This window comes from Fusarium keratoplasticum, chromosome 12 (assembly GCF_025433545.1).
Source record: "Fusarium keratoplasticum isolate Fu6.1 chromosome 12, whole genome shotgun sequence".
Classification (NCBI taxonomy): domain Eukaryota; kingdom Fungi; phylum Ascomycota; class Sordariomycetes; order Hypocreales; family Nectriaceae; genus Fusarium; species Fusarium keratoplasticum.
In genome coordinates, this window is record NC_070540.1 from 2,416,173 (window position 1) to 2,444,021 (window position 27,849).

Here is a 27,849-nt window from a genome sequence, read left to right on the forward strand (position 1 = left end):
GGAAGTGACCAGGGTCTCAAGCTTCCTGCGAGCTCATTAATTTTACGAGTATCCCTATGATACACATATTATCTAATCCATGAATAAATCTCTCCCACCATTCCTCTGTACGTCAGTATGGTACGGGTGCTTGTAATGAAACTTGGTCAAATTCAAGGGTCGGCAGGTCGGCAGCCGACAAGATGATTGTGGAAAGTCCAGCCTATCTGTTTACTTAGCCACCATGGGCGTGGCATACAGGTTCAGAAGTTCTCCATTGCCTAGCCCGTGCGAAATACCGTTCTTCAAACCTTCCGTCTCCCCATCATGAATACCATTAGTGACTTCATTGGGGATTCCATTCATCTCCGCCATCTTCTCGGCACCGTTGACAGGGGGCCAGACAGCCCATTCCTTGAAGTCAATGGTTCCAATAGCCATGGCTTTCTCGTAGTACTTGCGGAACTTGAGCTCCTCGGGGCTGTCACCGCATCGCTCATACGCTTCCTTGAAACGGAATCTTTCATCGCAGAAGTGCCAGGTGACGTAGCCATGGATGAAGGCATGAATAGTCTTGGAAATCTTGGGATCCTTATCATTGAGACCGTTCAACACGTCCATTACGCGCTTGGAGCCGCGACAGGTTTCATTGGTGAGTCTTTCGAAGGATTCGGAGATGGAGAGCCCCTCAGTGGTGCACCAGTTCGAGACCAGGTTCACCTCATCTCTTGGGTTGCCGTATTCCTTGTAGAAAGACATCAGGTCATTGATGAAGGCGACAGGAATCTCCAGTTCGGCGATAGCAGTTGCAATCTGGGGGAATAAAGCATCCTCATCAAAGTCGTCGCGAGGGAACAGGCTTCCACCACAGATGCCCCCAAGCCCATTCAAGCGACGCAAGAAGCCCGGGAAGTACTCAGAACCAGGATAGCCGTGAAAGTTGTGCTGCTCCACCCAGCACCCCTGAAAGTAATCAAAGGTGCTCCTGAGGATGGCGAGGGAGCAAAATCCCCCATAGTAGCTGAGAAAATTGCTCAGGTGAGCGTTCATCAGCGACCAAAATGGGTGCTTCTGCGGCTCGCCCTTGATGAGATCATTGCCAAATGTCAACATCAAGGGGCTTGGGTTGTTGGTGCTGTCGTCGAGGAGGACAATATGAACAAAGTAGACACTGACAGCAACCATGACGTTCAGCGAGCACTTGGGCCAGCAGTACACCACGACCTGAGAGCTGGTGCGCATGATGGCCTTGAATCTTGCAGGCTGGGCTTCGATCGCTGCCTTCTGCTCAGGCTGATCAAAGTACTTGGCAGTCTCTGCGTAGACATGGCGAAGGGTTGCCACACGCGTCTCATGATCATAGATGTCGTCGTTGTACTGAATGGTATCGAAGTACCTGTTCAGGGCACTGACGAATACGAGGAAGGTCGAGTCATCCATGTTGATAAATAGTGTGGTAAGACTGCTGAAGCAGAAAGAAGTTTGTATGAAAGGCGAGTTGCTTGGGTGAGCTCAAAGGGCTTATTGCTCCGTTGCTCTTCGAGGCTGGGGGCTTAAAGTATTCAAGTTGTTCCTACGCTTCATGAAAACCTTGCCTTTGAATAAACAGGGTAGATCCACTGTGATTTGCATTCTCTTGACGAAAAGGAGTCGCATTCCCGTGTGAGCTTTGTTCCATTGACCCCGTATGATACCAACCTCGCCTACCCGTCAAAGGTATACTCTGGATAGTAGAGGCGGTATCATGAGTGGCAAGAAACGCTTTGCCAAGACTTCAGGTTGTCCTAGTTCAGTCAAGATAGCGAGGGCCAAGCTCGCAAGGGGCGAATCGTTACGGCTCGAGCAAGGTTGATCCCGCGCCGGAGCAACAGCCACGTCTTGATAACGATGTCTCGGGGAGCTCGGGATCCGTCACTTAAGTTCCTCTTCTTTATTTTCGTCAAGTCCGCTTCCCCAGGTCCAAATCTCAACCGGCAACTATCGGTAAGCAGCAGCAAGCTGCAGGGACCACGCAAGTTGTGCGATATTGGGGCATGCAGCTTATCTCTTACAATTCCAACCTCGTCAACATACGATCTGCGACAATTTTGTGTGACTCAAACACGTTGGCGGGGAGGGAGGGAGAGACAAAAAGACAGATAAGAAAAGAAATGCTGTGAGAGACAATGTTGCAAAGCCATTTGAAACATCCTCACCACTTACTCCCCCTTGTTTCGTCATCTTAGAATCGCTGATACGTATGATTTTCAATCTGCCAATTGCGTCATTTTTAGGGACATTGCAAATACGCTACGTGCTCTACTGTTGCATTGATAACGGACCCATGTTTCAGGCAAATTCGGCCTGCAGTGCGACTTCGCAGCTCCGACGATCATAGCTGTGGCTCCGTTAACCTCATGCACCGTCTTACGAGTCTAGAACAACTGTAATCTAGCAGCCGAGTTCAACGCCATATCTAGCCATATCTATTCTTTCGCTTGTTATGACTCTCATCCCCTCCATCGTCTCCCAGTTTTCCCAATCACAATCATTCCAAATACCCATCTGACTACAATGACGGTCGCTTCTTTGCAGCAAGAGCAAACTGAGTCTCTCAGTGATGCTGAGAAGAAGTATGAAATGTTCCTCGAGTGGGCACGGCATAATGGCGCATACTTTCACCCTTCACTGAGATTCACAGTCACACCGAACCGAGGTGCCGAAGTGCTGGTCACCGGCCAGGCTATCCAACCTTTCGAAACGCTTTTTAAGGTCCCCTACGGCATCAGTCTATCCTACTTCAATGCCGTTTCTGCCGGCATTCCTGGCTCACCCTACCTGCCTCACTCAGAGCCGTTGCCAGAAGAGTATCTGCAGAGTACGTCTGACCACGACACCATCAACGCTATCTTCTTGGTCCAACAGTACTTGTTGGGTGAGCAGAGTTTCTGGTACCCGTGGGTAGGTTCTCCCCAAGGAGGCTCTGTAGACTGACAAACAACCCAGGTACATCCAAATCCTTCCTCAGCCGGATGATATTAAGGACAATGCCATCCCTCTGCTGTGGTCAGAAAAGGACCTTTTGTGGCTCCGAGGCACGTTTCTAGAGGAGGCTGTAGCCAAGCAGAAAACAGACCACGTCAAGCGGTGGACTGAGGCTATGGAGACTCTCCAGAAATGCGGCTGGGATGCGTCCCAATTCACCTTGTGAGTGGAGGTTTTCGAGTCATGGAAAATTAGGCAGCTGATATGTAGTGCAGGGAACTTGGCCTCTGGGCATACTACTGCTTCTACTCCCGATATTTCTGGTCCATCATTCTCGAACCGGACGTTGCCAACATCAAGTCCGAGTTCCAACATCTGGTCAAGGCTGGTGTGAACTTGGATGACACAGCAAAGATTCTACTTCCCATTCTTGAAACCTTGAACCATGCCCAAGAGACAAACACCGAGTATGACTTGGATGACAAAGGTTTATCTGTAAGCAAGAACATAGAACTGAAACCGGGCGATCCTTTTTACATTGCATATGACAAGGAGACACAGAGATTCAATAACACGGTTTGTAAGTACATGCCCTCGTATCTGTGTCCCATCGCTCATGATCTGCGTTGCTAACCAGAAATCCAGTGCTGAAAGACTTTGGGTTTGTTCTTCCAGACAATGAGGCCGCGGAACTCGTTCTGTCCTCTCCTTTCGATCTCACCAGACCAATGCACCCTGACCACTGTGTCTTCAGCTCCGCTGCCACAGTTGACGACCCTTATTGGACTTCCGAGGACAAATACCTCTCTCTTCTCACTGTGAGGTCTCCATCGCTTGACCGTCGCGGCCCTATCAACCCAGACCACCCTGTGAGGTGGTTGAGGCACTTTAGCCCAACCTTCGTGTCGATGGTGTCTTTTAGAGAAGCCAACCTTCGCGAAAGAGCCACAATGAGACTGGAGCCACAGAAGATTCCTTCAGGCAGAAATGTGCGAGCCACGGTCCAGTTCATATCCCGGTGTTTGCGTGCTATGATGAGGGAGATTGATCAATACGGAAGAACACTGGGAGAACCCCAAAATGAAAGACAACAGCGAGCTTATGCGTATAGACAGGAGCAAAGGGCGGTCCTTGATGAGGTTCTTCGGGACCTTAAAGATGACGAAGCGGAGCAAGATTAGAGTAGATCAAACGGGCGTATTAGACCCGCGAATAATATTGTGGTTTCACGATCAAAGTCAATAGCATACATAGTCAATTAATTAATCAATTGCCGTTACTTTGTAGAGGGCCCCAATCTGACAGAACCAGTACTCGCTCGGCCAGTTCTCTGGGCAAAACGAAACTTACCTTGTTTAGGACATCGTTCTGGAGCCTACCAGTATACCGCCTGGTCCAAGCCATGCTATTATTGGGTCAAGTCATGTATCGGACTGCCCCGGTTCACACTCAGTCCAACTAGCTGTTTCCGGAAACCACTGAGTAAACAAGGATTGCACCTGAATTCTGCCACTCTTGACCACTTTATGCACAGGTAGACTTAAATAAAACCTGCGTCCATAGTCCCTGTTTTCTCATATCATCATCCATTTTTGTGCACTCGGCCACGTCTATACCATCTACGCTGTAAACTCTCAAGAGCGTCTTCTACTATAACTCTCGCCACCATGGACCAAAACAAGCCGCGGCCCCGAACACTAGAGGAGAGATTCCCCAACGGCCCCCCAAAGTTCGACTGGCACCCAAAGGCCATTTTATATCTAATAATCACGTCTTTAATGATCGCACCGGAAAACCAGCTTTGATGTCATAGTCATAGGAGAGCATATCCCTTAAATGCCCCCTGCCTCCTCTTGCTTCCTGGGTCTACTATATAGTCCATCTAGACGCGCCGCGTGATTTTGACGGCTGTGTGTTTTATGGCGGCTTAACTGATGGTTCATCTCGAGGCCGAGGCGGCAGGTTTCGCTATGAATTCTTCTTCCTGCCTGATGCTATGGCTGAGGAATGCGTAGTGTACTTCCGTGGCGAATTAGAGGCTCGAGGTACTATATGGCGCCAGATCCGAAAGGTCAAGAGAGCTATAAAGCTCAAGAAGCAGGAAAGCGGCCAATAAGAAGAGCATAATTCGGGCGAGGAGTCTGGGTCTGATGAAGAGGACACTATGTCTAGTCAAGAGTCTGATCAAGATGAAGATGACACTGTCAGCAGTCAACTTCCTGGCTTGGTCTGGCCAAAGTCCGATCACCACTGTTCAAATAAATTATACCGCGGCTATTTCTTCATATACACTGACGCAGAAATCGAGACCCGGGGTGCTAATGGTGAGGCGCGCTATGTTTACCTTGTCCGATTTGACCCTATCCCTCAGGAGTGGGAAGAGGACGAGGACGAGGATGAGGATCTCGAGTTAGACCTCGACCCGATGAAACACCCTGTAAATTCGCAACGGCTTAAAGTCAGGGACCAAGACTTTGAGATAAGCTTGGGTGGTTAGATGGAGACGAAAAAAAGGGCACAATGGGAGGAAGAGGCTGATGATGCCACGGGTACTGCGCTGGAGCTGGGCTGGAACTCTTAGTAATTTAAGAGGTGAGAGCAAGTGGCTCGATTTCTTTGCATGGCAAGATCTATAACATACATAAAAAAGATGCCAGTGTCCTAATATCCCTCCCTAGTCAAAATAACCCGAGGTAGTCCTTGCCCTCGTTCAGGCTAGCGGACGGGATATCCGGGAGGTCCTCGACGGTAGGATACTCCCAGTCAAAGTCGATGCCGTCGAGGCTACCCCTGAGCCCGAAATGCACAACTTATGCTCACCGATTATATACTTTATATATGAGATTAAAAGAAGGGTAAGGGATAACTACCTAGAAGGGGAAAAACCTCGAGCGGATAAAAAAAACCCCTTCCGTTTTCGGCAGAAAAAACCTCCCCCAGCGATATATCATCCCAACTATCTTAAACAGCGCCTCTGCCCTTTATGGGCAAGCAGCAAACACAGCTCCATAACACAGCGTAACATACAACTGTTAGTGAAGAGGGGCCCCCAGCAAGAATCAAACCTGCAGCCTCCAAAGAGCGATCACCCAGCTGTCACCACTCCACCATGGGGGTTACGGGCCATCTACAGGCCCCTTCAAGTAGTTGATTTGGGTCGAACCGTCCTTGTGTGAGCCTGCCCATTCTGCTGTTCCTCACCGCCTGGCCAAGCGTTAGCATTGTCATGGGTTGTGATAGGTTTCCCCTCCTTCAACAACAAAACCCCACTCCAACCCACTGCTAATGTTGCCGTGCCTGCTACAGTTAGATACCACCAGGTTCCCGTCATCGCTTTGATAATGGCATCTCTACCGGCTGTTCCGCGCTCGTATGAGAGTTGAATTGAAAGGGAACCGAAAATTGCGTCTTTCTGAGACTTGAGTTCTGGTGGCAGGTGTTTTTCCAACAAAGACGGGAAATGACTTCTCCACATGGGGGTTGCTATGGTAGAGCCAACAGCCGAGCCAATCCAAGAAAATAGGAAAAGCAGAGCTACCCGCATTGACATGCTCTCGTCATTTGTGTCATTCAATACTGCGGCAATTTCTGAGGCTGCGAGGATGCCTGAAGACACAGACACCAAAACGTGGGTGCCGATTACGCCGGCGAATGATGAGCTAGGAAAACTATAATGGATCATCAAGCCAGTTCCTAGAGTAGTAATGGCAAACCCAATAGCGTTGACTACCTTGAAGCGATGAGTGTATTTAAGAACCCTGCCATAATTAGCATTAGTGTGTGTGATTTGATGAAGCACCTACAGTCCCGTGATCACAGAAAACAGCGCCGACCCTATTTGATGGGTGTTGAGAATATAGCCGGCATGCTGAATACTTTGAAAGTGAACAACTTGTAGAAAGGAAGTGTAGTAAGACCACCACATGCTGTAATATGCGTTAGCCTCACGAGAAGCCCTCGCAGAAAGGGTGTAGAGGTACTGACTATAGACTGAGAGACTGGCCTCCCATACAGAGACAAGCACCCCACGCGGTGCGGTCTCGAAGAATATTGAAGTCAATGAATCTTCGAGGTGCGATGCGCCACTCGTATATGACTAGAGCTAGGAGGCAGATGGCACCGATTACGATCATAGATATCGTACTCGATGACTCCCACGCTTTGATGGATTTGGTGGATAAGGAGAGCGGGAGAAGTATAAGGCCAATGCCGAAGCATGAAAGTAAAACGCCCATCACTGCATCTATGAGCTGATTGTTCACAACTCATTCGTTGCCGGGGGGGATCTCACCATCGAGGTTTAGAACATGGAACCAGACTGTTGTCCAAATAGATGATTGCGTTGTCTTGTTTGACGAAGATTTCTCATCTAATGCCAAACAATACCTTCTTTCGTACCACATGAAATAAGAAAGGAGGATAGATGAGACTCCGGGGATGATGAGGGCTAAAGAGCCAAATCCCCACCGCCAGATGTTTGCATTATAGAAAGCTTGTGCAAGAGCAGGGCCTGCGAAAGGGGATACAAAATATGTGTACAGGCTGAGCCCGTATACTAATGAGCGTGTCCGTATAGTTGCTTTATCCATAGCAAAGACACGAATCACATAGATGACTCCATCAGAGCCAACGTAGTAGAGAATCTGTTAATCGGAGAATATCAGTATACCTAATCATACAACTTTAAGGGCGTGGCCTCGTCCATACCTGGGCTGCTGCATAGGCTCTGACATTTGTGCAAGTTGCCATAATAATAAGCCCTGGATAGTCAGACACAGTTCTTTCACATATTCATGAAGTTTGAGGGAGTACCTAGCACATCTAGCGTGATCATCGCCATGAGGCCCTGTGGGCGTCCATACAGGTCAATGATTCGCGACAAAGGCAGCTGCATCACGCCAGTCACGACTGACGACAGAAGGCTGATTACTGGGAGAAGAGAATGCGAATTGAAGTCACTTGTGACGTATGGGGAGAGGGAGCTGACGACTGTCATCTGGAGAGAGTTGATCAGTAAGATTATGAATGCCCTAGAACGATGTTAATTGATGCCGGCAGCAGACTTGAATTGAACGTCCTACCCGGTGATAACAAAAACAGTATACAAGGTCCCTCGTGAAGAAGAAGAATAGCTTTCCCTTTTCGTGGAAGAAGGTCCGTCCTGACGCGAGAGCTTAGTGGCTTGATTGGTGAATGTCTCCCGCAGGCCATCGACTACAGCTGGCTTCCCAGATCTTCCCTCAACAGGCGAGGGGCCATTCGAGGGAGGAAGTAGATCTGTTTTACGCATGCTGGGCAGATAAAAGAGAAAACACTGAGAAATGTAACTTGATTGTGAGACATGGAAACCAGAATTTGCGGGTGCTTTATAGCTGTGTTAGCTGAGAATCTGATAAGATCTAAATCTCGACTGTCGTAACCCTCAAGGTACGACTTGGCTGAAAGAGTTAATACGGCGTCAGATAATTCCGAGCTAAGCTGAATATGTTCTCCTTTATCTCCGTGGTGGGCCCAGCTCCACTTTGGAGCGGCATATTCAAATTCTCCAGCCGTCTTCGGCTTCATTCCTGTTCTCAAACGAACCAGTACGAACGATTTCTCATGCATGAAAATTACCACCTTTGGTCAATTGTTGAAGACAGATACCTAAATCATGTCATTTCACGTGTTCAAGACGGAAAAGTTCGGTCCCGATGCTAAGCCGCCTGCCGAACGAGGGCGGCGACGTCGGACAAAATCATGCACGCCATGCCGACAGCTCAAGGTCAGCTGTGACCGCAAGAAACCGTGCAGTCGATGCGTCTGGAGTCGAAGGGCTACAGAGTGCACGTACTGTGAATTTCCACATAAACCGACATCCAGTCAGCCAAGGAACTCGCCCATATCGACCTGTCAGGCTGGGCAGAGTTGGCCCGAAGTCGACGTACAGCGGAAAGCATCGCAGCACAACGATTCCCTTGAGACGAACACCAAAGCTCTCCCAGAACGACTACCCATTCCAGAATCAGCCGACACATGTGTCCCTTGGTACACCCCGAAGTCGGCCTTGCGTGGGGGGACACACTGGGATAGCATGTTACACCAGGCACGTGTATTCCAGTCCTCCAAATTACGACGTGGTGCCAAAAGATTACCTCGAGCTAATAAAAATTTTTAGTTTAAAGATTCCCTGCCCAACAACGAAGAGGCATCAATTCTGTTGAACGGGTACGAGGCGCATAGTGCCACCCTGCAGGGAAGAGAGGACCATATCTGTCCACCAAATTTTCCCTTTACGTTTTTGGAAAGCGGTTCAACGCTATTGCGCTCAGACATTATTTCACGTCTTCCTAGTCGTCAAATGTGCGACTCACTGATTGAACGATACCTCCGAACGATCGAGGTGACGCATTCCTTCTTTTATGTTCCTGCATTCAAAGAGGAACTTGCCTCCTTCTGGAATAACCCTTATACTGCCAGCTATGAGTGGCTCGCTCAACTCTTCCTGATATTCGCTCTCGGGTACGCAGCAACTTCGCCTGAGGAACAGGTCTCCTTTCCCACTAAAAGTCGTGGCAACCCACTACGAAAGTCGTTCCTCGGGACGGCAGAAGCATGCCTTGCAAAGACACCATTCATGTTCCGCGCTGACATCATTTTGATCAGAGTCTTCTGTCTCATAATAGTCGCGAAACTGACTGGTGACTACTCATGCAGTGTTATCGACTCCTGCGGAACCCTCGCAGACATGGCAATTAAAGGATGCATGGAACTGGGTTTGAATAAGAATAACGGCAACACTGGCACAGGGTCTCGGCCTGAGGAACGAATACGGGCACGCCTCTGGACAGCAGCTGTATTCTTGAAAGTCCAGCAATCAGCCAACAGTGGCACACCTCTCCTTTTACGACAGGGTGATTTCGAAATCTCGATGATTGAAAGCTTTGATGTCGAGCAACCCTCTCTTTCATCGTATCGCCATGAAGACTCCATCTGCCACTTTTTTATTGCTAGGTCACTAGCTACAGCGATCGACGTTGTGTCAGCAGCCAATTCCAATGGGGAACGAGTGGCGTCTTGCACAATGATATTCCATGAAAGAGAGATCAGCAAGTTGCTGCACCAGGTGCAACAAGTTCATGGTCCTAACGTGGACGAAGGATTTGGCTGGCAACGGCTCCAAAAGCCTATGCTTGAAATTTGGTTACGGCGAATATTGTTCATCATTCATAAAAGCAGCATGCGCCTGTCGTTAGCCGTTGCAGGACTCGAAAGTCCTTCTGAGAAAAAGTTGCTCGGATCTGCGCTTGCTATCTTGGTATATCAACGTCAGATGCTGGAAGCTGTCGAATGCCCTGCCATGGTAATCCTGACGGGACTCTTCAAGCAAGATTTCTTCATAGCTGCTGTTGGTGCATGCGCGTATCTGAAGAACACAGAACGGCAGGAAGGCGATGATTCTCAAGAAGATTGGCATGTTGGGCATTCTGCGGCGTCAACGAGAGATACGATTCGGGATGCCCTGTATTGGTGCAAGGAATTATGGGCACGAGATATACACCGGTCAACGTGTAACTTTTGGGCGCACCTAATCCTACAGAGATTGCTCGATAGGTTATAGGCGCACAATGTTATTAATAGCGTCTGTTTTTTAATGCGCTAGAAAATTCCAAGATAATTATAAAGCCCTACTACCTATTTGTTACATGTCAGAAGGTACGTACGGAAGGCTCTTAGGCATTGATTTAACCTATGATCTCTAACCGAGGTTATAGCTAACCCCTTGGCCCAGCGGTCAACGTGCTAGGTCGCCTCTCTGTTTCCGTAACAAGGAGTATTAGATTTATTAAAGAAATAAAATATATTAACTACATAGCTAAAACTTCTAATATGATTTTCTTTTAATACCTTTTAAAGAAAAGGTTTTTATATATTTTCTTATAAACTTAATATTATAAAAATAGTAACATATATAATAAGCGAGTGGGATAGATAAGCGAGTGGGATAAAAATCCCTTAACCTATATTATCTCCATTTGATCAATTGATTCATCACCAAAAAAGATATCTAGCTCAAATACTAAGGCTAGAATCCTTCTTGCCCTTTAAGCCCTTTAAAATAACCTAAAACTAAGCCTCCGGCGCGCTATAGAGATATATAATATTCGTTATATAAAGCTCTAGCGCCGGCAGCAAGGCATCTAGTCTTAACGCGATACTATCCCTAAATTATATAAACTATTAGATCTAGAAGAATAAATCCTTATTTACTTTATTCTTAATTTAGATTCACGAGGATTCCCCCCCTAGCTTTATAATATAAAAGAAATAACTAATTAATTACTTATTAACCGCGATATATTACTAGTCGGCACCTACTAGGATTTAAACTTTATTAAGTAATACCTAGCCCTTAAGATATATTTTTTTTATAAATATAACTACTAGAGAGTAAAATATAAAGACCTAATAATTATCTATAATTAATTTTAGCTTATAGCGAATATAATCGCGAAGTATAATATCTAATTAGATAATATCTATAACTTTAATAAGATTAGCTTTCTTATAGGCATAATTATAAGCGGAATAATTATTATAAGCTTAGAAAGGTATTTAAAGCTAAAATTAATATAGCCTAGGAACTAAGAATAGATTATAGTTATTTAAGTAATTAATATAAAAGGCTAGGTAATCTAGCTATTTATTATTAATATAGGCTAATATTACCTTACTAATTAGTACTAAGATAATAACCTCCTAGGTAATTAGGCTATTATAATAACTTAAAATAGCTAAATTAATAATAAAACTAATCTAAAGTAGCTAAAGTACTTTAACTAATATATAGCTAAATAATTAAATAATTACTATTATTTTTTAATTCTTAATAGCTATAAAAGTTATTATTTTATTAAATTTAAGAAATATTATAAGGAGAAGAAGATTATTTAGCTTTATATATTACCTTATTCCTTTTATTTACTTTAGCCCCTTAATATTAGGTATTTTAGGCTATTTAAAAAGGCTTATAATTAAGAAATAGAGTATTTAATTAGATATTCTATTACCTATGTTTTAAAGACTAAGTTCTTTCTAGCCTTCTATGCTATATATAAGGCTACTATAATAGAAAGAAATATTAAGGGGGCTTTTAAAGGAGCTAGCCTTATTCCTCTTAACCTAGAAACTATAGTCTTAAAGCTTAATATATAGCTATAGATGCTAATACTAATTAAGGAGATAACTAAACTATTGACCCCTTAGGCTTTAAAGACCCTAAAGACTATGCTTAAGGCCTAATCTTAGTCTAAATACCTTAAAAGATAGATTAAAAGGCACTAAAATAGCTCTCTAGAGTTAATTCTTAAAGCATTAAAGTCTTTTATAAAGGGAATAAAAGTAATTATATATAAGATAGCTCTCGTGAGGGCAAAGGTCTAAGACTTTTAATAGGCAAATAAGATACTAAGCCGGCGCTAAAGGGCAAAAAGGATTAGATTATAGAAAAGAGGGGTAATAATAGTAGAGGAAGGAAGGTAAGTAATTAATTAAATAGATATAGATATATAGGTAGTGGCCAAATTGTCGAGGAGTAATAGTTAAAGGAGGTTAGTCGGACTAGGTATTTGGCGATATAATATCTATGGTAAGCCCGGGCATAATGCAAAGACTTATTAAATAGTAATTAAGATATCTAGGGAAGAGTATAGTAAGTAGTTTTAATTAATTAAATAATCTATAGTATTTTTATAATAGTTTTTAATCTTAGGGGTAAGAAAAAATATCCTACTTGCTTATCTATCTTACTTGCTTATTATATATATTAAGGGTAATTAATTAATTAATTAAAAATAATAATAATTATCTTAAGAAAAAAAGCTTAAAGCTCCTATTTCTTAATATACCTAATAAAAATAATAATAATAATTAGAAGTAGTTACCTTTAACTATTTTCTATATATAAGAAATTACTTAATAGCTTAAAATATCTTAGTACTTATTTTTCCTAACTTGCTATTATTATTAAAATAAAAAATAAGTTATTTTTATTATTATTAATTAATAATATATTTGTAATAAGATATAGTTTATTAAGGCAAAGTTTTAAGTATAAATATATTTATAAAATATATATAATATTAATTCTTATATTAAAAAGTATTAGGTATAATAGCTTAATTATATATAAGATTATATTTCTCTTATTTTCTTAATTTACCTTTAGAGATACTATAAGGTTAAATTATTCTTTAATAGACCTAAGAAGAACTCTTATCTTAAAATTAATAATTAAGGTTAATACTTATCTTTACCCAGCACAGCTGCATAATACGAATAAAAAACCATGCCTACTTAAGCAAGACTAAAATATCTTTTAGTATAACATTCTCCTTTGATCTCTTATGCATAGTTAACGGTGGTCCAGAGTGCTAAGACTTTACGAAATGATTACGTGATCTGTAGGAAATCTAGCTGCTCTAAATATCAATAAGTTAGGTAATACTTAAAAAAACCCCTCCGCTTTACCCAATCGTTATCGCTTCTTCCCCGGTCCATCCGAATTTGCCATATTCACCAGACTTATCTCATCGCTATCACTATACTGCACCGTATAACTCTTCTGGAAGACAATTCCAGACCCCTCGGCCCCCTGCTCCGAGTTCGGACGGTCAGTAGTAACGGTACCGACAGTTCGTCCCTGCTGAGTTCCCGCCGTCTTGGAGCGAACACCGCTTCCGTATTGATAGTAATGATTTCCCTTGCTGCGTTGTGTCGTGCCAGCAAGGACAGGGAACAATTTGACGAGGACCATGCGGATTGTCGGGAGACAGGCGCACATGATACCAACGCAGATCTCGATGGTAGACCAGACGGAGACGTCGTAGAATTCCCACGTCTTGTTGGGCGATGTGCCGAATACCACGAGCGACTGGAGTCGGATAATACTGACAACCGTAACCCTAAGAACCTTTTAGCACCAGGAATCACGTTGTTCATGGGTTGGGCTGAATTACAGTGTACCAACACAAAACATGAGCGCAACGCCAGCCTTTTTCTTCCAGTGAAGCTTCAAACTGCGCAACTGCCACAGCGGAATAGCAAGAATCCATAAGTCTAGAGCAATGCTCATAGACGCATTCGACCACGAAATCGCATTCGCATCAGCGCAGCTGCCTTCATGCAGTCCATCCCACTGTTTCCAGAAGTACGGTATAGGTTTGCACTGGAAGATGGCCGTGAAGATAAACGCGACGCCCCATACGCTGGTGAAGATGAAAGTGGCCCAGAGCACGCGCTGGACTTCGCGGGCGGGGAAGATGCGCATGTAGAAAGCGATGATGGATAGCTTGACGAGCGTTGTCTGCAGGAAGTATAGCCATGCCATGATGTAGAAGAACGAGAGGACTTGAGTGATCTCAGTGGCGGTGAGTGTCCAGATATCCTTTCCAAGACCGTTGGCCGTGGTTCCGTATTTTGTGATTACACCGCTGGGAATGCAGGCAATCATGGTTGCCAGGACAAACCAATCGTCGATGCCGAGGTCGACGCTCGCGATGAAGATCTTGTAGCAGAACCGGATCACAACGAAGGCTCCGGCGAGAGCGGCCATGACGTTGGAGAGGACGACGTATTCTTGCGATCGGTCACGGACTGGGGCGCCGCAGTTGGTCAAGCTAGAGTTTCGAGTCGCTGACAAGGCTCATGTTAGCACCTGCTCGTCGACCGGCAGATAGTATGACTGGATGCACTTGAATAACATACTTAAAGACTCAGGTATCGTGCAGTTCATCGTGACACAGGCTGTGACATTCTGCTGGAAGACTTCGTTCGTGCAAATGCATGTCTGATTTTTGGGGGCGCATAAGCCTCCTGCAAAAGCGACGAAGATACATCCTGCCTGGATTCAAGCTGTCAATGACCTTTGTTCGTCAAAAGCTGGCCCGATTACTACTTACTGCACAATCCGGATAACCAGGTAAGCTTGGAGACGATAAGCTCTCCGCCTGGACCGGTGACAATACCGCCAGAAGGAAGAAACCAAAAATCAAGGTCAGACGACGCGAAGGATCCATGGCTGTGGTACCGACTTGGGCCTTGTTCTGGGCATGCGACGATCACCCATCAAGAACGAACCAACGCCGGGACGCACGGAGACTTTGTAAACCTTCCATTTCCCAGCAGACGTGGCTAAATTGCAACCTCAGTCGTTCTTGGCGTCTCGTCTCTTAAGGATGGGACTAAGACGGTGGAAGCACAAGCGGCCCTAGACATGCAGACTTGTCTGATGCTGCAACACTTGCCAGTCTTCTCTGAGACAATTAGCGTTTCATCCGTTTGATGTAGCATCCGTCGGTAATCAAGAACGGTTCCTTTCCGCTGTCCGAGCACTCTCTCAGAGCACAGGTTAGCTGCTCAGGCTAAACCAAGAATCGAGTCTTGCCCCTTGGCTTGGCATGCCACCCGACCAATTGGTCACCATCTGCACCGCCATGAACGGTTCTTAGTGCCTTGGCAGGTATGTTACCGCTTCGGGAGGGAGCTGCTGGAGAACCGTTAGTCAAATGTCTCATAAGCTTAAAAGCTAATATTCAACGGTTCTTTATCCCCCGACGGCCGAGTCATGAACACTGGGGCTCATGGCCGAAAAAAGACAAAGGCCCGATATCAGCTACTTTCACTCTAATGCTATTGGCTTGGCCTCCGGCTGGTCCGTAAAGAAATCTGCCTCCTCCCAAGATCCCCTAAATCGAGATCAATCTGCTCCTTAAACCTGCAGGGAAAAAGTGCGCGGCTTGTGGACACGATCCGAGGGATTGCCACCGGGATGTCGTAGTAGAATGGGTCTTTCAGGGGTAAAATACAACCCTGAAGCCCGCTATATCGGGAGCAGTCCGGACTCCGAGCCCTGCATTAGGAAGCTCAAGCCCCAAATGCCTATACTTGACGGTGCGTAAGAGCTCGGCGAGTAACCATTTATGGGAAGTTGTCCGTTGACTATCAGACCACGGCCATGAACCAACAAATGCACCCTTTCGGAGCATATGTTGCCTTCTGGAAGATCCCCCGAACACCAATCTGCGCCACGAGCCTCGGCGTCATGAAAAGGAGCACATGAAGAGCCACAGCAAAGCTAGTAGATTCTTAAATGTGGCTAAGAGCGCCGCTGACATTGACTTTCCTCAACCAAGCCGTCCTCATTTGTTCCAAAGGGTCTAGTCAATATGAAGGTTTCATTACTCTTAACGGCGGTCCTCACGGCTGCTCAATCGGCGTCGGCTACCTACAGCAAATGTCGCTGCTTGCCAGGAGACTCATGCTGGCCCTCTAAGAAGTCGTGGGCTTCATTGAACTCTACGGTTGGTGGGCAATTGGTCGCGACTGAGCCCATTGGCTCACCATGCCATGATCCCACATACGATGAGGCGGCCTGCGCGAAGCTCCAAGCGCAATGGAAGAACCCCTTGACTCAGTACGGACTACCACCCCATTCCCCATACACACTGGCATTGTTCTAACCAGTACCAGTATTCCTTCTTCGTCTTCGATCATGCAGACATATTTCGCCAATCAGAGCTGCGATCCTTTCACGGACCGAGCGGTACCTTGCACACTCGGCAACTACGTCAGCTATGCTGTTAATGTTAAGAAGACCGCCGATGTTGCCGCTGCGTTGAGGTTCGCCAAGGACAACAACATCCGTGTCGTCATTCGCAACACTGGCCATGAGTGAGTCACCCTACCTACTGTTGACGCTTCCTCGACATAATTACTGACTTGTCAACTCAGCTTCCTCGGACGCTCCACTGGCGCTGGCGCACTCGCTATCTGGACTCAATCTCTCAAGTCCATCGAGTTCAGCGAGTGGTCTGATGATTACTACAAGGGCCCCGCCGTTACCATCGGCGCCGGCGTCGTCGGGTACGAAGTTCTGGAGGCCGCCCACGCAAAGGGTTTTACCGTTGTAAGCGGTGAATGCGCAACGGTCGGCCTTGCTGGCGGCTTCACCCAAGGAGGTGGCCATTCCGCTTTGAGCACTGAGTTCGGGCTTGGTGCTGATCAGACTCTTTCTTTCACTGTCGTCACTGCCGATGGACGCACAGTCGTTGCATCGCCTAGCAAGAATGCTGATCTTTACTGGGCGCTCTCGGGAGGCGGCGGTGGTACCTTTGGAGTTGTTGTCAGTATGACTGTTCGTGTCTACAAGTCCCAGGACGTTGGCGGCGCGGCTTTCCAGCTTCTTGCACCGACGACTACGACTGAGAAGTTCCAGGCTGTGGTCAAGAAGTTCTACGAGCTGCTCCCTGAGATGACAGACAAGGGCGCCATGGTGGTCTTCTACAATAACCAGCAGATGCTAGTCGTGAAGCCTCTGACTGTGTGGAATTCAACTGCTGCTTACGTTCGGGACGTTGTCCTTGCACCCTTCACAGAGGCTGTCAAGGAAATCGGCGTCACCTTGCCCGTTGCTTATAGTGAGCTCGCATACCGGGATCACTATGACCGCTACATGGGTCCCCTCCCCCAAGGAGGCGTTGAAGTTGCCCGCTACCAGTTCGGCGGACGTCTCATCCCCCGCTCCGTCCTCGAAAACAACAATGAAGGATTCCAAGATGTCGTCAACAAGCTCACCTCCAACGGCGTCCTCGCCGTCGGCAGTGTCGCCAAATACACCAAGGCCAAGGGCTCACCCGCCAACTCCGTACATCCCGCTTGGAGGAGTGCGGTGATGCAGCTCCAGCTTATCACGGATTGGGATTACACCAAGCCGTGGGAGGATATGGAGGCTGCTCAAAAGAGGATGACGGAGGAGTTCATGCCGCTGATTGAGGCTGTTACTCCTGGAAGTGGATCGTATATGAATGAGGCGGATTTCCGTCAGCCGAATTGGCAGAAGACGTTCTTTGGTGACAATTATGCCAAGCTGTTGAGTATTAAGAGGAAGTGGGACCCTAGTAACCTCTTCTACGTTCTCAAGGGTGTTGGTAGCGAGGCGTGGAACGTCGCCGAGAGTGGCATGATGTGCCGGGCGTGAGCGGAGAGCAGTAAATGCATGATGAAAATACCTTACGTATAAATAATCTGAATTGACGTACATGTATAGCGAGCTTTGAAGGTCAAGGTTCCCAACGTAGTAAACCGTAACCTGATTGGTTTATGTTGGCAGTTGTAATGGGGCGTAGCGTACTGTGTTGAGATCCATTGTTTAACGGATCAATAGCTATTCCGATCCATTGGTGGCGAGGATGTGGATGTCTTCTTGTCAATAGTTTCCAGTGGTTAACACCAATCTTTCTTCTTCAATTAACACAACATGCTCATTTCAACATACTGAGCGTAGGGTTTCATATCAGGTCTGATAATTTCAAGAAGTATTCTTGAGTAATCAAATTGTATTGAAAGCTGGAGAGTTATCTCGACATAGGAAATATGCAAACGAATGAAACTATGAACTTCATGTTTTCTTGAGTCGAACCGTCGTTCGACTCGCATATGAGCGAACAAATTTAAGGTTATTGGTTGGCACGGAATGGGGAATATTCCGCTCCGTCTTAGGGTTATGGTTGGGGTTAGTATTTACTATCTAAGCTAGTCTGCCCGGGGGGTTTCCTCTAGCTAAAGATATAGCTTATAAGGTAAGAAGAGGAGATTTTTCTAAGATAAGGAAATATAAGAGATATAAGAGTAAGAAGATATAACTAAGGAAAAGGAGATATAACTAAGAGAAAGAGATATAACTAAAAGAGAGAGATATAGCTAAGAGAGAGAGATATAGCTAGAAAAGAGAGATAAGAGATAAGAGATAAGAGATATGAGATAAAATATAAATAAGAGATAAAAGATAAAAAATAAGAGATAAAAGATAAATAAGAGATAAGAGATAAAAAATAAGAGATAGATAAGAGAAGAGATTAGCCTTAGGAAGACCTTCTAGGGGAATTCCAAAGAGACCTAGGTAGGCCACTAGGGGGGTCTCGGGCTATAGAAGCCGCTGAGGTAGCCCTAGTCCTCATAAGGTTTAGGGTTATGGTTGGGGTTAGTATTTACTATCTAAGCTATTTTGCCCAGAGGGTTTCTTCTAGCTAAAGATATAGCTTATAGACTAAAGAGAGGAGATTTTTCTAAGATATAAAGAAATAAGAAAAAGGAAAAATAAGAGTATAAAAGAGATATAAGAGATATAATAAAGAAAGAGAGGGATAATAAAAGAAGAGAGAGATAATAAAAAGAGAGAGGTAATTAAGAAAGAGAGATATAGCTAATAAGGAAAGGCAAAGAGATAAGAGATAAGAGATAAGAGATGAAAGATGAAAGATAAATAAGAGATAAGAGATAAGAAATAAGAGATAGATAAAGAGAAGAGATTAGCCTTAGGAAGACCTTCTAGGGGAATTCTAAAGAGACCTAGCTAGGCCACTAGGGGGATCTCGGGCTATAGAAGCCGCCGAGGTAGCCCTAGTCCTCATAAGGGCAAGGCTTATAGAGGAGTCTAGCTGGTTAGCTGCAAAGGGGCCTATAAGGTCTTGGAGCTTTTGATAGGTCTTAGCGGTCTCTAGGTCCATAAGGCCACCTGCGGAGAAGATAAGAGGCTGAAAGAAAGCCCCGAGGGACTTATATTTTCTGCGTTTTTCTTCCGCAGCCTCTCTCAAGGTGCTATAAGGGTCTTCCTTAGCAGAATCCTTTGAAATAGCTACGATTTGGATATCATAGTAATAGCGGCTATTAGGGTTAGGGTTATGGTTGGGGTTAGTATTTACTATCTAAGCTATTTTGCCCAGAGGGTTTCTTCTAGCTAAAGATATAGCTTATAGACTAAAGAGAGGAGATTTTTCTAAGATATAAAGAAATAAGAAAAAAAGAAAAATAAGAGTATAAAAGAGATATAAGAGATATAATAAAAAAGAGAGAGATAATAAAGAAGAGAGAGATAATAAAAGAAAGATAATAATAAAAGAAGAGAGAGATAATAAAAACGAGAGAGGTAATTAAGAAAGAGAGATATAGCTAATAAGAAAAGGTAAAGAGATAAGAGATAAGAGATAAGAGATAAGAAATAAGAGATAAGAGATAAGAAATAAGAGATAGATAAAAGAAGAAGATTAGCCTTAGGAAGACCTTCTAGGGGAATTCAAAGAGACCTAGGTAGGCCACTAGGGGGATCTCGGGCTATAGAAGCCGCAGAGGTTGCCCTAGTCCTCATAAGGGCAAGGCTTATAGAGGAATCTAGCTGGTTAGCCGCAAAGGGGCCTATAAGGTCTTGGAGCTTCTGATAGGTCTTAGCGGTCTCTAGGTCCATAAGGCCACCTGCTGAGAAGATAAGAGGCTGGAAGAAGGCCCCGAGAGACCTATATTTTCTGCGTTTTTCTTCCGCAGCCTCTCTCAAGGTGCTATAAGGGTCTTCCTTGGCAGAATCCTTTGAAATAGCAACGATTTGGATATCATAGTAATAGCGGCTATTCTAGAAGCTTCTAACCTAACCCTGACCCAATGCCTGACCCTAACCCTGACCCAATGTATGACCCTGACCCTGACCCTAACCTCTATAGAAAGCTCTAGAATCTCTATAGAAGCCCAGAGGGCTTCTATCTATAGCTGATCCTAACCTTGACCCAATGCCTGACCCTAACCCTCTAGAACCTCTTAGAATCTCTATAAAAGCCCAGAGGGCTTTTATCTATAACCTAAAGAAACCTCTATATATCTAGAAAGAACCTCTATGACTGTAAGAAGAACCTCTAGAGGGATAGGGTGAGGGATAGGGTGGGACGTTGGGTGAGGGATAGGGTGAGACGTTGGGTTAGGGTTATGGTTGGGGTTAGTATTTACTATCTAAGCTAATCTGCCCGGGGGGTTTCCTCTAGCTAAAGATATAGCTTATAAGGTAAAGAGAGGAGATTTTTCTAAGATAAGGAAATATAAGAGATATAAGAGTAAGAAGATATAAGTAAGAAAAAAGAGATATAACTAAGAGAAAGAGATATAACTAAGAAAGAGAGATATAGCTAAGAGAGAGAGATATAGCTAGAAAAGAGAAATAAGAGATAAGAGATAAAAAGATAAGAGATAAGAGATAGATAAGAGATAAAAGATAAGAGATAAATAAGAGATAAGAAATAAGGAATAAATAAGAGATAAGAGATAAGAAATAAATAAGAAAAGAGATTAGCCTTAGGAAGACCTTCTAGGGGAATTCCAAAGAGACCTAGCTAGGCCACTAGGGGGATCTCGGGCTATAGAAGCCGCTGAGGTAGCCCTAGTCCTCATAAGGGCAAGGCTTATAGAGGAATCTAGCTGGTTAGCCGCAAAGGGGCCTATAAGATCCTGGAGCTTCTGATAGGTTTTAGCGGTCTCTAGGTCCATAAGGCCACCTGCTGAGAAGATAAGAGGCTGGAAGAAGGCCCCGAGAGACCTATATTTTCTGCGTTTTTCTTCCGCAGCCTCTCTCAAGGTGCTGTAAGGGTCTTCCTTGGCAGAATCCTTTGAAATAGCAACAATTTGGATGTCATAGTAATAACGGCTATTCTAGAAGATTCTAACCTAACCCTGACCCAATGCCTGACCCAATGCCTGACCCAATGTATGACCCTGACCCTAACCTAACCTCTATAAAGCTCTAGAATCTCTATAGAAGCCCAGAGGGCTTCTATCTATAGCTAACCTAACCTTGACCCAATGCCTGACCCAATGCCTGACCCTAACCCTGACCCAATGTATGACCTAACCCTGACCCTAACCTCTATAGAAAGCTCTAGAATCTCTATAGAAGCCCAGAGGGCTTCTATCTATAGCTGACCCTAACCTTGACCCAATGCCTGACCCTAACCTATCATCTATGAAAAACGTCGGCTGAGCTACCGACGTTTTTTTTTTTAATGGGGGAATTTTTTTTTACGCTAGCAGACCATGGGGCAGCCGACGTTTTTTTTTCTCGACCAGCCGACGTTTTTTTAAAAAAACAGGGTTCTAATAGGGCTAAGGCTCTAAGAAAGAGATATATATAACTCTAAGCTATAAGGATTTTAGAAATTAAGTCTTTTTCTTCTTATATCTTATCCCCTTATTTTTCTAGAATTATTTAAAGATAAAAAAGAGGAATTTTAATGGGTGGTCAGTGCAACTAGCGTTACGCTAAAAATCCCCAACCACCGCCGCAACCTAGCTACCTAGCCACACCAACCACTATGCCAGCCACAACTAAGGCAATTTCTTAGCCAATAAGCTTTAACCTTTATTTTCCTTCTTTCTTTTAATTCTTCTATAAAGACTCTATTTTTCCTAGCTATATATTTCTAATCTCTATCTCTATCTCTATCTTAATTACCTATAAGCCTTATAATTATGGATTATTTTACTTATATCTCTATTTTTTTCCTTCTTATTTGCAAGACTTGTAAAACCGCAGTTCTTTTTAACCAAATTCAACAACACCTCCGCCAACAGCCTCATCAGCTTTCCCTTGAAGAGATCAAGCCCGCCCTAGAGCAGGCTGCTAAGCTTGATCTTCTTCAAGGCCAGAAAGACCTTGCAAGGCTACCTAAGCCCTTCCCCTAGGCCCTCCTATCTCACAACTTGAGAGCCTATGCAACAGGGCTTCCGCTGTACCTTTGAGCCTAGCTGCTTCTATATTGGCTCTGAGCTACGCCGAATTAGAGAGCACCTACGGGTCTTTCATAAGGTCCAGCAGAAAGGTCAAAAGGGCCGGCCTTCCAAGGCAATAGCCTCGCAGCCTTCTATAGCTACTGAAAGCTATTGGCGAGCCGGCGTAGCTTATCAGCAACTCTTTAAGCAAGGGCCTCGCAGTGAATACTTTGAGGTCTTGCTAGAAGGCAATAGCTCTGAAGCTCTCTCTCTTCCAGAAGCTAAGGCTGCCTTTGAGGCCCAAGCCCTAGCTATCAGAAGCAAGGAGGCCGAGGCTATAGAGCAGCTAAAATGACTTTATTGCTCCCTAATCCTTGGCTTCGAAGGCTAGGATCAGCAAGGCACCTAGCTAACTTTAGTGGGGAAAGGATTTCCTAAGAGACCTACTTTCTCTTAACCTTACCTTAACTAAAGAGTCACTAGAAGAGACCTCTGAGCTTGCCTGCTTTTTTTTCTTGCGGGCCTTTGAGGAGCTTATTCAAGAAGCTATAAGCCTTATAGCTTCTAATGAGATTCCTCTGAATGCTCTCTTTGAGGTTAACCGGCAAGATGCCTCAGCCAGCAAAGAAGCCCTTTAGCTATAGGTATAAGAAAGCTACGCAAGACCGCTATGCCATAGTGGCAAAAGCAGCTTCTAGTCTATACCTTCCGCTGCCTCAACCTAGAGCCCACAGAGAGGCCACCTTTCAAAGCAAGCCAGCAGCAGCTAGCTAGCTATAAGGCTCTATCTGATAACCTAGATGACCTAGAAGAGGCCTGGCTCTTAGCTAAAGGCAACTTCTCTAGCTATAAGGTTATAGAGCTTTATAAGGGGCAAAGGAAAAGACCTTGGCGCTATTTATCTCGATCCTAGATCATCAGACTAAGGATAGTGAATTTAATAGCGTTATGGTCTCTTTTCTTACTGTGCTTAGTATATCTCCTAATGGCTCTTGGCTTAGCTTTGAGACTTTTACCCCTTTTCTCTCTGCCTTAGTCTCTATTTCTAGGCTCCTTATCTTGCAGAAGTAGCTAGAAAAAGAGATAAGGCTATCCAGCAGCATATCGAGCTTGGAAGGAGCCTTCTAGAAGCTCGAGAAGCTAGCCCTGGCTATTTTGAGCTTGTGCAACAGCTCGTAACTAGGTGTATGCTGAATAGCCCGGCTGGGGCTGATACGACCCCTATGCAGTTTATCCTTCGGCTGCGTAGCTATGGAATAGCTGCCAAGGCCACAACAGCCCAGCCCGGCTATATCAGCTGGGAAGGAGAGACTATCCTCTATAGAGGCAACCGGCGCAGCCTTCCTAGCCTGCAGCATATACTGCAGGCTGCCTTGGATGAAGCCCGGCTTCTTCTCTTCCAGGGGCTTCTTATGCAAGAGAGCTATACCTTGGAGGAGAGCCAGCCGGCCCCTAGTGCCTTCTATCCCCTGGGATTCTATCCAGGATAACCCTACTGATGATTCAGTGGGTTATTCCTTTTTAGATAGCCTCTATGAGGTAGCTAGGGGAGGGACTAAGAGCTGGCTTTTTTCCTTTCTCTGGGAAGACCCTATTCTCAAGGCCCGCTGGTTTGGAAGCTCTAGTAGCTCTTCTATAGCCCCAGAGGCTAGGGCTATGTCTTCTTATAGCCAAAGCATTGAGAAGTTGCTTGAGCTGCTAGCCTTTTTGATTCACTTGAGCAGTGGTCTTCCGGCTCGGTCAAATGAGCTCCTAACCCTTCGGCACCGCAATACCGCCGCAGGGGGCATCCGCAATATCTTCCTAGACCAAGGGCTAGTTATGCTAGTTACTGGTATTCATAAGGGCTTTTCTAGGTCAGAGAGACTCAAAGTTATCCACCGCTTCCTTCCTCAGGAGGTTGGAACCCTTTTAGTCTATTATCTCTGGCTTATCTTGCCCTTCTGGGAAGCTATGCAGGCTAATTTTGACCCTAGCTCTCAGGGCTCTTTTTCCCCCTTTCTCTGGAAGACCTCTAGCCTAGATGGCGATGAGGCTTATGGCAAGAAGGTAGAGGCCCTAGGGGATAACCCCCAGCTACAGCAGCTGCAGGCCGAGCTAGGCTTCTATAGCCCTAGAAGCTCTCCCTTTGTGGCCCTGAGAGGTAGCCAGGCTGATAGCCCTAGGCTGCATATAGGGCTTGCAGCAGGCTCTTGGAATTCAGCTAGGCTTAGCCGGGTCCTTAAGCGCTGGGGCAAGTTGGCTGGCATTGAGTCTCTTACTATTAGTAGCTGGCGGCATATAGCTATTGCCCTAGGCCGCCGCTATATCCGGGATGCAGCTATTACTAGCCAGGGGCTATATAGCGAAGTCGACCACGGAGATAGTGAAAGCAGCTCTGATGAAGAGGGGCCCTGGAGAAAGAGATACTATTCTCCATAGGCAGACCGGCCATAGCAGTATGACTTCCAACCTAGTCTACGGCCGGCAGCTTACAGAAGCCCATTTTGAGACCTATCAGCGCAGGCAAAGCTTCCGGCTTCTTAGTGAAGAGTGGCACTTCTTGCTTGGTTTCCCCTCTGCCCCTGGCTTCTCAAGGGCAACTATCCCCTCGGGCTCAAAGAGAGGCCCTAGCTGCCGTTGACCTTGAGCATTTCCAGGAGCTTCAAGTAGCCCGCTGGAAGCAGCTACGCAAGGTTAACCTTGACCTTGAGCTGCAGAGGCTGCTCGGCTCTAACGCCACCTTCCGGCAAGGCCAGAAGCCGATTCTAGAGGCCATCATGAGTAATAGGAATCCAATCCTAGCCATCATGCCCACTAGCGGCGGCAAGAGCCTTCTATTTCAGTTGCCGGCTGCTAGCTGCCCAGATAGCATAACTATAGTAGTTGTGCCGCTGGTCTCGCTGCTAGGCAACCTCCTAGACCGCTGCCAAGCTATGGATATCCCTGCTGCTCAGTGGCAGGCTGATGGGGCACCAAGGGGGGCTTCTATTATCTTTGTGACGCCCGAGTCAGCTATGACAAAGCGGTTCCAGGCCTATCTAGATGGCCTCCAAGCCCTAACCCGCTTGACCGCATAGTTATAGATGAGTGCCACACGATTCTAGAAGGCAGCCCCCGGTTCAGGCCTAAGCTAAGGCAGCTAGGCCTATTGGCCTTGCGAGGCGTGCAGATAGTATACCTAACTGCAACGTTGCCTATAGCTGAAGAGCGTGAATTCCTAGGCCTAGTTTACACCAAGGCCAAAGATGCCACTATCTTCCGGGCTCCCACAACCCGGCCTAATATCAGCTACAGGGGTAGTTGATTTCCCTCTGCTTCCCAAAGAGGGCTATCTGCAGTCTGCTGAGAATGCCCTGAGGCAGCTGCTTGATAGCAAGCTTACCCTATACCCTCGCCCAGCCAAAGCTATAGTCTATTGCAAGACTATAGCTATAACTGAAGCCCCAGCCCAGGCTCTGGGGTGTGATGCCTACTATAACGAGGTTGATACTCGCGATGGCAAGGCAGAACGCCTGCAGGCCTGGATGGAAGGGTCTCGGGAGACCCTCTATGGCAATGGCAGGGTTATAGTTGCAACTAATGCTCTTGGCCTCGGTATTGATATCCCTAATATCAGGGTTATCATACACCTTGAGATGCCAAAGAGGCTTGCAGACTATGGGCAGCAGAGCGGCCGTGCCGGTCGAGATGGGCTTCCTAGCGAGGCTATTACCCTCAGGCCTTTGCAAAGCTCGACCCAAGAAGCCCAATCTTCTAGGTTCCTAAGCATAGGCAGCAGAGAATTCCTCTCTACTAGCCAATGCCGTAGGATAGCCTAGATAGGGCTCTAGATGGCCGAGCTAGCCGGCAAGTATGCGAGGCAGGGGAGGAAAAGTGTGACTTTTTGCCTAGAGAACCTGCCTTTAACCGCAGAAGAAGGCTATGCCCTAGAGAGCCCTGAAGAGAGGGATCTTAGGCTTAGAGCTATGCAAGTACAGCAGATGCGTACTGCAGCAGCTACCCGGGCCGAGAGGGAAAGGGCAGACTTTGAGACCTTTCAGAGGCTGCTTTCTCAGCAGCTTCTTCAGGGCTGCCTTTTCTGCAAGCTTGATGGGCTAGATAGGCGAGACCATCTGCCATTAAGCTGCACCCGGGCCACTTCTTCCAGCCGCAAGGATATACGCCTTGGCTTTGAGCTAACTAAGTCTATTACCCGCTACCTAAGGCAGCGGGATAGGCTAGGAAGCTTTGGAGCCTGTGCCTATTGCCTTGTGCCCCAGGAGCTTTGCAGCCGCTGGGAGGAAGACCCGCAGCATGGCGGCTGGCAGCTAATCCAGGGGGGTGTTGCCAGTTTCCTGGGCTTATTGCTGCCTTCTGGAGCTCTGCTGTATTACAGCAGCCACAACTAACTAGCCGGCTTTATAAAGAGCTTGGGTTTGAGGGGGAAATTAACCCCCCTAACTGCGCTCCTAAGCACCATCGGGTCTTATGGTCCTGGCTAGGGAGAGGATCTCTTGGGCTAGCTATGATGCTATCCGGATCTGCCGTATCTATAAGGAGCTGGCAGAAGCCTTGAATATGCCTTAGCATAGCTAAAGAGATACTCTAGGATAGTTACTAGGTATTTATTTTAGGTAGTATTATAATAATAGTACCCTTTGCACTAATAAAATAGCCCCTATCCTCTTAGCCCTCTTAGTTATTTCCCTTAGTAGCCTATAATAAATAGGATAAGAAAAATAATACCTGCCTCTTACCCTATAGCCGCCTCTTATAGCGCAAATAGCCCCCTATAGCCCAAGTACCCGCCCCTTACCCTTATAGCCGCCCCCTGTAGCGCAAATAGCCCCCTGTAGCCTAAGTACCCGCCCCTTACCCTTATAGCCGCCCCCTGTAGCCTAAATAGCCCCCTGAAAGTTAAATGCAGTTTCCTCTAAGCCCACTATAATAGAAGCTTGAGCCTTAAGTTATCTATTATATATAGGGGCATAGAAACTGGTTTGAACCATTGCGGCGCGCCCCAGTCGCTATGTGACTCCCCTGTTGCCCCCCCTATAGCTATAAATAGCATATAAGAGTTAATAGGCCCATCTAGCAGCTAGAAAAGAAGGTCCTTTAGCTAGCTATAGCTAGGCATCCCTAGTAGCTGTGCACCCGGAGGAGCCAGGTTCGTAGGGGCCGATTACAGCTATAATCCCCCCGGCCGCGAGGCACAGAGCCTACAAGCATATATATAAGGGATACATAAAGGTAATCTAATAAGATAAGGTACAGTGGGGCTAGTTTAGTCACATAGCCCAGGTGAATTATAAGCTATTTTTTACTTTACTTTAGCTATAGGGTAGCTCAGACCTATAGGTTAGGCTATTAGCTTGCTTATAAGCC

At 46.0% G+C, this 27,849-nt stretch overlaps 6 protein-coding genes and 1 pseudogene across 7 annotated transcripts, besides 1 other annotated feature; 4 read left to right on the forward strand and 3 right to left on the reverse strand.

Moving 5' to 3' along the window:
• Positions 1-210: 210 nt before the first annotated feature.
• Positions 211-1,419, reverse strand: NCS57_01441900 (Trichodiene synthase; the record flags this gene model as incomplete). The annotated part of the gene is made up of 1 exon (XM_053064023.1): positions 211-1,419. The coding sequence occupies one exon, from the start codon at positions 1,417-1,419 to the stop codon at positions 211-213; it is 1,209 nt and encodes a 402-aa protein (XP_052907356.1).
• A 1,080-nt stretch (positions 1,420-2,499) lies between these two features.
• Positions 2,500-4,124, forward strand: NCS57_01442000 (uncharacterized protein; the record flags this gene model as incomplete). The annotated part of the gene is made up of 4 exons (XM_053064024.1): positions 2,500-2,915; positions 2,965-3,165; positions 3,219-3,523; positions 3,589-4,124. The coding sequence occupies exons 1-4, from the start codon at positions 2,533-2,535 to the stop codon at positions 4,122-4,124; spliced, it is 1,425 nt and encodes a 474-aa protein (XP_052907357.1). The 5' UTR covers positions 2,500-2,532.
• Positions 4,125-5,107: 983 nt separating this feature from the next.
• NCS57_01442100 (uncharacterized protein) lies at positions 5,108-5,440 on the forward strand (the record flags this gene model as incomplete). The annotated part of the gene is made up of 1 exon (XM_053064025.1): positions 5,108-5,440. One exon carries the CDS (start codon positions 5,108-5,110, stop codon positions 5,438-5,440), a length of 333 nt encoding a protein of 110 aa, XP_052907358.1.
• Positions 5,441-7,726: 2,286 nt separating this feature from the next.
• NCS57_01442200 (uncharacterized protein) lies at positions 7,727-8,233 on the reverse strand (the record flags this gene model as incomplete). The annotated part of the gene is made up of 2 exons (XM_053064026.1): positions 7,727-7,973; positions 8,025-8,233. 2 exons carry the CDS (start codon positions 8,231-8,233, stop codon positions 7,727-7,729), a joined length of 456 nt encoding a protein of 151 aa, XP_052907359.1.
• A 5,226-nt stretch (positions 8,234-13,459) lies between these two features.
• On the reverse strand, positions 13,460-14,999 carry NCS57_01442300 (CFEM domain-containing protein; the record flags this gene model as incomplete). The annotated part of the gene is made up of 4 exons (XM_053064027.1): positions 13,460-13,886; positions 13,941-14,616; positions 14,689-14,824; positions 14,883-14,999. 4 exons carry the CDS (start codon positions 14,997-14,999, stop codon positions 13,460-13,462), a joined length of 1,356 nt encoding a protein of 451 aa, XP_052907360.1.
• Positions 15,000-16,115: 1,116 nt separating this feature from the next.
• On the forward strand, positions 16,116-17,959 carry NCS57_01442400 (annotated as a pseudogene). The gene is made up of 3 exons: positions 16,116-16,396; positions 16,453-16,653; positions 16,714-17,959.
• Positions 16,116-17,959: a sequence feature.
• A 6,200-nt stretch (positions 17,960-24,159) lies between these two features.
• NCS57_01442500 (uncharacterized protein) lies at positions 24,160-25,562 on the forward strand (the record flags this gene model as incomplete). The annotated part of the gene is made up of 2 exons (XM_053064028.1): positions 24,160-24,868; positions 25,009-25,562. The coding sequence occupies 2 exons, from the start codon at positions 24,160-24,162 to the stop codon at positions 25,560-25,562; spliced, it is 1,263 nt and encodes a 420-aa protein (XP_052907361.1).
• Between the last annotated feature and the right edge of the window lie 2,287 nt (positions 25,563-27,849).